Source organism: Etheostoma spectabile, chromosome 5 (assembly GCF_008692095.1).
Source record: "Etheostoma spectabile isolate EspeVRDwgs_2016 chromosome 5, UIUC_Espe_1.0, whole genome shotgun sequence".
NCBI lineage: Eukaryota > Metazoa > Chordata > Actinopteri > Perciformes > Percidae > Etheostoma > Etheostoma spectabile.
Window position 1 is genome coordinate 12,114,397 of NC_045737.1, and position 10,229 is coordinate 12,124,625.

General features: G+C 42.4%; 2 protein-coding genes across 2 annotated transcripts in view; one reads left to right on the forward strand and one right to left on the reverse strand.

Moving 5' to 3' along the window:
• Nucleotides 1–10,229, forward strand: part of fam219ab (family with sequence similarity 219 member Ab) — a gene marked incomplete in the record, with an annotated part of 43,285 nt that overhangs the window by 11,583 nt on the left and 21,473 nt on the right.
• LOC116689370 (DEAD-box ATP-dependent RNA helicase 42) lies at nucleotides 243–4,880 on the reverse strand. Its single transcript, XM_032515905.1, has 2 exons — nucleotides 3,761–4,880; nucleotides 243–2,536 (listed from the first exon to the last, which is right to left on the reverse strand). The coding sequence occupies exons 1-2, from the start codon at nucleotides 4,878–4,880 to the stop codon at nucleotides 2,223–2,225; spliced, it is 1,434 nt and encodes a 477-aa protein (XP_032371796.1). The 3' UTR covers nucleotides 243–2,222.

The following is a 10,229-nucleotide window of genomic DNA, read 5'->3' on the forward strand; positions in this document are numbered from 1 at the left end:
CAACCACAAAGGAGAGACCAGATTTAAAACGGGATGTCATGTTGTGATCGGGTTGTGAAATACATGCATGCATTAATCTGATTGGTTTAACTGAAAAGTGAATGCATGTCTGAATCTGATTGGTTACTAAAAAGTAAACACATAGAAACAGCTGATTAACTTGGAGTGATGTAAAAATGTTATGTAAGTAAATGTAAGTCTTGAACTTACGCTGAGCTCCATTTCAATCGGAATGGACTTCCTTGCAATTATGAAAAGATTTACTGTAAATTACATGACCAAAATATGAAATGTGCAAAGTATTTGGAGATTAGGGGTAGTGAAACCCAGACATATGCCCCAAAAATTCCGAGACTTAGTGAAGACGAGTCAGGCACATACTGTACATACCCCAATAGGCCCCATGGATCTGTACAGTAAACGAGAAGGTGTAGTTATCAAAAGGCTGGTTCAAATTAAATCTCGGCAATGAAGTCGGTGAAAATTAAAACTGTAAAAGTGAGAAACATCATAGTAACGATGCAATACACCACCATCAGTTTTTTGTATACTTACCAAAATGTTATGGTTCCAGGGTCTCGGGTTTGCATAGACGTTATCCCATAGGTAAGACTATGTGATGCCATAAGCAATAAGTAGACTAGTATCACAGATTTAAAAAGAGCAAAGTGTGCCTGCATGGCAACGAAATCAGGGAGCCTACTCAAGGTGAATGACGCACAACCAACAGCCGAAGACAGCCAAGGTGAGTAAAATACCGTATTGATCATGAAACAAGACCTACCACAGGTTCCATGCATAGCCAGACATCTGTGATTGCAGACGCTGCACAGATGTAGTACTGTATACAGTATGTATTCTGTGCAACTGATAAAGCAGGCCACCACAGCATTGGCTTTCCCAGGTATGTGATGTGTAATGAAGCGACTGCAGTCTGTCAGATAAGCCAATCAATTAAAATTGTAGAAAGTCAGCAACAATGACAAGACATCATGTAAACAATAAAGCCAAGAATCACTGAGAATATTCTTAAATTTGGCCACTGACGGGCTGCTGAACGGACTTAAACACAGACAAGCTGAAGCCCTCTTATACTATACACCGTCTGTAGCCTACTGTTGAATTCCCAGTGATGAAAAGGTCATTAATCACAATCTCTTCTAATGAACGTGCAAGAATCATGTGTCCATTAGCTGCACCAACAACCATCAACACATATACATGCATGTAGGTGATTTGATGCGGTCAAAACAGTCGTGAGAAAAGAGCATTTTCCTCTGAGATCGACAACAGCGGCTTCCACCATGAGACACAGGCCCAGAAAATGAAGTGAAGGTAAAAGTTTGCACTCTAGTCCTGAAATGACAACTGACAACCGCAGAGGAGACACCAGATTTAAAACAGGGATGTCATGCTGTGATTGGGATGTAAAAGACATTCTGAATCTGAATGGTTTAACTGAAAAGTGAAAACAAAGTTTTTTTCATCACAAAAAATGGGCCCCCAAAATAAGCTGAAAATGTCAACATTAGAAATATTAAATAACTTGAAAAAATGCACCCAAAACATTGAAAAAGTGACAAAAATGTCAGAAAAAGCGAGAATAGTGTTGACTAAAAAACCATGGGTGTTGACGGGAAGACAACACAAGGGTTAAAGTCTTGAACTTACGCTGAACTCCATTAGTACGTGTGCTGATAGGAAATGGTGCCAGGTGTAGGGAGAGTCGACGGGGGGGTGGGGGGGTCCACAGTCTGTGGAACATGCAGGCGGGAACAGAAACACAGACAGACAAAAAAACAAAAACACACCAAACACACAAACTGCTGCTGTGTGGGAGGATTTCCACAAACAGCTGGGCTTTGTCCAGGCTGACCCCGGTTGCAGGAATACTTACCGGTCACTGAGGTATTGCGCAGTGGAGAGGCAACCCATACTTACATAGCAACCCTCAGCATGCGCACATACATTGGTAATTGGTCATATTTGAATTGATATCGCTTATATTTTTTGAGGGAGAAAAGTAGCCAATTGTTGAATAGTTTCAAGGGAACCAAGGGAGCAGCAAGACTTAAAAAAAAGACTACAAACGTATGTCTTGCTTATGGATTGACTGATAATTTTAATTTTTTTACTATTTATTTATTTTATTTTTTTAATAATTAAGTTTTTTTAAATAATTTTTTGGGAATTTTGATTTTTATGAGAGGAGATGAACGTTATTATTCTGTTGGTGCTTGAGCTCTGTAGCGCAAATGGTATTGGCGCCCAAGCGTGATATAACTACCAAGTCCAAGGTTGCTTGACCTGGCGGGCGTTGGCCTGGGCCGAAAATCAGGGCGCTCAGAGATGCGGCATGCCTCAGAGATGTTAAGCATCTTTTTCACATTTTGTTCCTTCCCTTCTATCTTCTGTCTTTGCTTCCTCACTTCCCTCTCCACCTTATATTCTGCTCTGCGTCTGGACATGAGCAGCTCCCTCTTTCGGTCAAGCAGCCTTTCTAATTCTGCCTTCTTGCTTGGATTTCTCGGGGGACCTGTAACCAACAGCATATCAAAGGTTAAGTCTGGAGTCCAGTTGTACACTTCGTTATGTTGGCCTGGCGCCACAAGTGAGATCAGAGGGTTGGTCTGCTATCTTAGAGACTGAGCATGTTTCCCTTGTTCTCCATGATGATTAAATCAGTCATGAAAGAAATATGTACCCACTGTAAGATAAAAATTAATTTCTGACAGTGTAAACTGATCTTACATGCTTAGTCCCTCCCTGCAGAACAGGATAACACAAGGCAACTTTGAGTTTTAAACCCTTTTCAAATCAATTTGTGTCTATTCAGAAATATGAAGTATTCTCACTGTTGCCTTTTTATTAGACAAAAAAACTCACAACGTTGATTAGCTGAGCAAATGATCCATAAATAGACTACATTTTAAAGTCATAAGAGTACTTCACATTAAAGATTGAAGTGTGTTAAGTATGCAGCTGGACTCAGACAGCAATTAGATTAGCTTGGCATGAAGAAGAGAAACCGCTGATCTGGCTCTCTCCAAAATGCAAAAACACACAGAGCAACACCTCTAATAAACACAATATATCATATGTGTTTCATTGTAAACACACCAAAATTTAAAACCCAAAATGTGTGGACTGAAGAGGAGTTAGGATTCACATATTGATGCTAAAAGAACCTTATATCTTAATATATGTATCACAGCCTGATCTCATGTCAGTCATGGTGTTTACTCCAGTGTCAGTGTCAATACATTTACTTAAGTACTGTGTAAGATTATTGACGAATGTGTGCAGTGCCATGAAGCAATTTGTTACATCGTAAGACCTGATGTCAGACTTGATATCACGCGATAAGTCCACCCCATTCAATTAAAAAAAAGTCATATAACCATTTAAATGACTCCAAAGCTGATCAATTAAGGTAAATTAAGCTAAAAAAAAACTTCACAGTTCCTCCTTTTGTGTATTAATACACAGTAGCCCATATCAGTCACATGGGCTGGTTTTCTGACTACATTTAGTTTCAATGAATTTTTTATATGGCATAATTATTTATGGGACTTTAAATGAAAGACTTTTACTTGTTATGGAGTTGTTGTTTTTTTCACATAGTGGGGTTGGAACTTTAATTAGTGAAGAAATTGAATACTTGTCCCACCACTGGTTTACTGGAACTGTTTATCTAAAGGAGGCTATACATATACCTTTATGACATTTTAAGTGACAAAATGTAAGTTTACTTTCTTACCATGACTCAGGAGGTTGCGCTCATCCACAGTGGCTGATGTGATTCCTCTGTCTAAGGTTTTTATCTCGCCATTGAGCCACCAAAGATATATTCTGGAAAGCAGACCGAAGGTTTTCCTCTCCTTCTTTTCACACCTCTCCATTTTTCTCTCCTCCTCCAAACGCTGCTTTTCTCTTTCAATTTTCTCCCTCTCGTCCCTCTCTTCCCTCTCTCTTTTCTCCTGCTCCTGTCTTTCTGTCTCCTCTTTTTCCCTTTCAACTCGCTGCCTCTCTCTCTCACACATCTGTCTATATTGCTCTCCATACTCCCGTATTTTTTCCTCGCTCAGATAGATGGGTTTAGGTAGGATAAGTCTATTAGCCATTCTTTCTTGCTGCGTCCTTGCAGTAGAAGGCTCTTTGTCTCCAGAAGAGGATGACGAAGGTCTCTTAACCCTTCTTTTTCGGTGCCTCCTTGTGGTTGAAGGCTTGCCGTCTTCAGGCAATGAAGACGAAGGGCTCTTAGCCCTTCTTCTAGCCTTTCTTTTTTGCCGCCTTCTTGTAGTAGAAGGCTTGCTGTCTACAGAAGAAGAAAAAGGGCTCTCACCCCTTTTTTCTTGCTGCCTCCTTGTAGCAGAAGGCTCGTCGTCTCCAGATGATGAGGAAGGGTTGTAACCACTTTCTCTGTCCTGCATCAACTTAGAAGGAAGTTCTCTGGCAACGCAGGGAAAAAGGGGCTCATATATTCCTCTGTCAAGCCTCAAGGTGGTAGAAAGGCGCATGTCTGCAAAAGACAAAGGCCTCAAACCCCTTTGTCCTTGCTGCCTGCTTTTGGTAGAAGGCTCTTCTTCGTCATCAGAAGAGGATGACGAAGGGCTCTCAACCCGTCCGTTTTGCTGCCTCATAGTGGAAGAAGGCTCATCGTCTTCAGAAGAAGAAGAAGAAGAAGTAAAGGGAGGACTCTCTCCCCTTTTTTCTTCCTGCCTCCTTGAAGTATAAGGCTTGTCATCTCCAGATGATGAAGAGGAAGGGCTGTCACCCCTTCGTCCTCCTTCATCAAACTTGGTTGGAGGTCGCTGGCAACGCGGAAAAAGGGGCTCATATATTCCTCTGTCAAGCCTCAAGGTGGTAGCAAGGCGCATGTCTCAAAAGACAAGGCCTCAAACCCCTTTGTCCTTGCGCCTGCTTTTGGTAGAGGCTCTCTTCATCAGAAGAGATGACGAAGGGCTCTCAACCCGTCCGTTTTGCTGCCTCATAGTGGAAGAAGCTCACGTCTTCAGAAGAAGAAGAAGAAGAAGAAGGAGGATTCTCTCCCCTTTTTTCTTCCTGCCTCCTTGAAGTATAAGGCTTGTCATCTCCAGATGATGAAGAGGAAGGGCTGTCACCCCTTCGTCCGTCCTTCATCAACTTGGTTGGAAGGTTGCTGGCAATGCAGGGAAAAAGGGGCTCATATATTCCTCTGTCAAGCCTCAAGGTGGTAGAAAGGCGCATGTCTGCAAAAGACAAAGGCCTCAAACCCCTTTGTCCTTCCTGCCTGCTTTTGGTAGAAGGCTCTTCGTCATCAGAAGAGGATGACGAAGGGCTCTCAACCCATCCGTTTTGCTGCCTCATAGTGGAAGAAGGCTCATCGTCTTCAGAAGAAGAAGAAGAAGAAGAAGAAGGAGGACTCTCTTCCCTTTTTTCTTCCTGCCTCCTTGAAGTATAAGGCTTGTCATCTCCAGATGATGAAGAGGAAGGGCTGTCACCCCTTCGTCCATCCTTCATCAACTTGGTTGGAAGGTCGCTGGCAACGCAGGGAAAAAGGGGCTCATATATTCCTCTGTCAAGCCTCAAGGTGGAGCAAGGCGCATGTCTGCAAAAGACAAGGCCTCAAACCCTTTGTCCTTCCTGCCTGCTTGTGGTAGAAGGCTCTTCGTCATCAGAAGATGAAGGGCTCCCCCACTTGGTCCGTCCTGCCTTAAGTTGTTAGACAGGTTAAGTCTCCATGAGATGGTCTCCCACCCCTTTGTACAGGCTCTCTCCGATGGAGAACGGTTGATTTCTACGCGGGGCAAGTGGTTCTCACCCTTTCCTCCATCCTGCCCTAAGGTTGTAGAGGCTCCGTCTTCAAAGATGAGGATAAGGGCTCTCACCCCGTTTTCTTGCTGCTTCCTTGGGCAGAAAGCTCGTCATCTTCAGAAGAGAAGGGCTCTCCCCCCTTCTTTAGCCGTTCTTTTTTGCTCTCTTCAGAGGATGAAGACAAAGGGCTCTCACCCCTTTGCCTTGATCCTTCGTGATGGTAGGTTTGTTTCCTACAAGACACGAGAGCTCACATCCCTTGGTTCTTGCTGCCTGGTGTTAAGGGCTTGCTTTTGCACAAGACATTGGGCTCTCACCCTTGCCTGCGCCCTTCGTGATGGTTGAAGGGTTGTTTCCAACGAAGAACAGAGCGCTCACGTCCTTTCGTTCTTGCTGCCCGTGTTTGAGGGCTTGCTTTTGCACAAACATTGGGCTCTCACCCCTTTGCTGGGTTCCTTCGTGATGGTTGAAGGGTTGTTGCCAACGAAGAACAGAGCGCTCACGTCCTTTCGTTCTTGCTGCCCGTTGTTAGAGGGCTTGCTTTTTGCACAAGAATTGGGCTCTCACCCCTTTGCCTGGTCCTTCTGATGGTTGAAGGGTTGTTGCCAACGAAGAACAGAGCGCTCACGTCTTCGTTCTTGCTGCCCGGTTTAGAGGGCTTGCTTTTTGCACAAGCATGGGCTCACCCCTTTGCCTGGGTTCCTTTGTGATGGTTGAAGGGTTGTTGCCAACGAAGAACAGAGCGCTCACGTCCTTTCGTTCTTGCTGCCGGTGTTACAGGGCTTGCTTTTTGCACAAGGCATTGGGCTCTCACCCCTTTGCCTTCAGGGTAGGTCTTCAAGAGACAAAAGTCCTGACTCCTTCGTTTGGTCTTCTTGAAGAAGAAGACCGAGGTCCAAAAAGGAACTGAAACATTTTTTTAATAACTTCTCTCGTGTCTATTAGAACGTTGTGAAAACTGCAAGTACAAACACACACACACACACACAAACAATAATTACTTCCCTAATCATCACATTATTGTTTCAATCAGAACTTCTAACATTCTTACTTAACTAAACGTTCAAATTAAAACCTAAATTACTGTCAAATATTTCTCTGGTCACTCATCATTTCTGACTGTGCTTGATGAACAAAAATATAAAAGGTCTGCGACAATATCACTTCAAATCTCAAGACTTTAGACTGCAGTATAATGTACTTTTATAGAAATCAATCAAGTATTAATGTATGTGTACACATATACAGTAGGCTACATATCCAGAGACATAGTAAAGCTGCAACTACTACAGTTATGACAATATAACTATAGTTCTACTATTAGTAATAATCAATGGGGTAACGAAGTAGCCTACAAATACTTTGTACTGTACTCAAGTTTTGGTGCTTTTTACTTTTACCTCCTTACATTTTACACGAATATTGTCCTTTCCACTTCTTAACATTTAACAAAATTGGCTCGTTACTTCAGTTTTGTACTAAAGCTCGTCTATCAGGTGTGATTGTGAGTTGGAGAATAGCGCGGACACGCCCTCACACCGCAAGCGGGCTCGCACGGCACACGGAAAAAAAGTAAGAAGAAAGAAAAAGAGACTAGCTCGTGAGGATAATCAGCTGAGATTGTGTGCGCGTCTTTGAGAACTGTGGTCATATACTTGTTGTGAGTTCATTTAGCCTGTTGTTGTATTGGTCTTATAGTTATTGCAAATTTAAAAGTTAGCTTGTTTTGTGTTCTTCACATGTCCTAGGTTCAACCTGTACCTGGTTACACCTGTTACTAGGTTACACCTGGCTGTTAATTCGGTGTAATGGCGATTGTTACACGTCCTTGGTCATTAAGATAATGTAATTAATAGTAGGTTTATTATTATTATTTACTAGCAGATATGATTCCTATGCATTGTGTATGGTGCCTTTACAGTGTCATTTATTTATTTCATTACCACATACACACAAACAGCCTAGCAGAGCTAGTGATTACCTTGCTACTCTGGTAATATATCAAATAAAACAAATTAGAACATTTTTCTTTTCAGAGTAATAACCCACAGGACTTAGGGGACATATTTGTCAAATGTTTGTGATATCATTAATTCACATGTAATCCTTTGATAGAGCTGCAGATATCACAAGTGCAACATGCTGTGCAACATTTACAAGGCCTATTTACGTAAAATAGTTTTGTGCAAGAGAAAAAGTGCATTTGCATCTCCTGATCACAGCACATCTTTCTGCACTGATAGTTGGAACATAACTGATAAAAAGTTATTTATTTACAAACAATGTGATGGAGTGATGTACTCCTTCCCATTACAACATAGCTCCAATAAACCGAAAAGTTCATTAAATAGTAGTATTAGCTCTGCTGTAAAGTGTGACTTACCTTTCAAAGAGCTGTATGAAATGCACTGGAACTCTGTCAATGTTCTAGTTCGCTGTCAGTTCCGGTGTTGTTAGGATTTTCTTTTTTAAATAAAAACATTGCTGGAATGTAACTAAGTGCATTGCCTTAAGTGTGTTGTGTGTGTTGGTGTGTGTTGTGTGTGTGTGTGTGTGTGTGTGGTGTGTGTGTGTGTGTGTGTGTGTGTGTGTGTGTGTGGGAACCTTGGCGGTTCACATGCACAAGGTGCAACTTGGCACATGAGGTGTGTGTGTGTGGTGTGTGTCTTTCCCATTCATTTCTATGGCAAAATAAAAAGTGTGCCAAAGTTGAATAATCCCTCAAATGCAAAGAAAATAGTACACAACGATTTATGTGTTTAAATGCCCTTTGTGAGGTTCACGAGGTATTGAGGCCAACTGATGAAAAACGCCGTATTTATTTACAGGGAATTTTAAATCGGTCATTTGGACCGGAACAGTGTCAGAAGATGAGCTCAATAGGTGCGCTCTCTGTTCAAAGAAAACATATAGACTGTAACATTAATGGATAAAGCATCTGGTTCGCATAGTGCAGCAATGCGGAGTGCCTTTAAACCTTCATTCTATTTGAAATCCGCAGAGTAAAGCAGGCAGTTGCAAAAGGAGCTTGTTTTCTGTAGAAGTCTGATCAAGTGACCCACTTCTCACTTGATATATTACCTCAGTCAACATTTTCATAATGTTTATGGTCTCAATCATGTTTTAAGTCTCCTGCAATACAGATGTTGTCCATTTTTTAAATGATCTTCTCTTGTCTTCTTTTGGTCTTGTTGATTTGAAAATCGGGGATAAAGCAGGGGTTTTTAGGTCGTGGCTATGATGTGATTGCCAGTAAAGTGTTGTAACGTAACGCAGTCTAAAATTTCTTATCCCCAACCAGGATGGCTGCCCCGTACAGCAACTCAAGCCGGATACCAGGTCTCCTCAAACAACACATTCTCACTCCCCTTTCGTAAATACAGACCTTGGTCAGGTGCCTTTGTGTCGTTGTTATTGATGCAAAGTCTCCTTTAGCGTCGTATACCACGCTTTACCTAAACGCGCTTGGTCGGGACTATTGGCGTCCCTTTTGACGCTGTTACGTTAAGGAAAGTTTGTGGGGGGACTGACGGTTCTGTGACACGCAGGAAAAAGGTTAAGGAAACACATGGGAAACAAACCCCCACTCTCCTGGGTAAGGTCCTGTATTTGACCCATCCACCCCCCGGACCAACCTCCCTACTCAGAATCTCCCCTTACACACTACTCGCTAAACCCCATGTAAACGCTGCTCTCCCCAGTACGTTCTACACACACCCTGAAGTGTGGTTCTGTTTTTTTTGTTTGTCGCATCAGATGCTGACACCACTGTCCAAACTCTGTATTTCGGAGTGAGAAGAGGTTCCACAAACCAATAGGTGATGTCCACAGCGCTGTCCATTCATAAACAGTTTGTGAAAAAAAAGGTTTTAGGAATGGCAGTTTAGTGTGTTTTCAACCCTTTGTTGAAGAGAGAGCCCCTCTGGTATGCTCAGAAAAAAAAGAGAAAATGGAAGCTTTATTTGGCCATCACCATCTTTAACTGATTCAATTTTTTTAGGGTCCCTATAGCGGTAAACTAACAAACTCAAATACCTTATGAGATAGATAATGCAGTGAAATTTGAAAGTTATTAGTTTCAAATATAAAATGTATGCATGTCTGTGAAACGGGTTTCCAGCACATATGAGACAGATGCGGGGCCTTTAGTGGCCCTTTGATTTGAAAGTGCATCAGAAGGCGCTCTACCTGTCTAGTGTTTATCTGCTCCCTTCCATTCATCTGCATGCCAGTTCCTCTCCCTCACTCTTGCTGTCTTCCTCTCATTTTTTCCAGAGCGTTGCCACAGCGCGGCAAGCTGCCCGCGCCAATCCAGCGATCTACTCCACAGTGAGCTGCATGTGAAGGTCAGTGTGTTCTGACTCACACTGTTTGTCAACCACTGCACTGCACTATCCTCTTTTTCAAATCAGATCTTCTATTCTACAAACTGC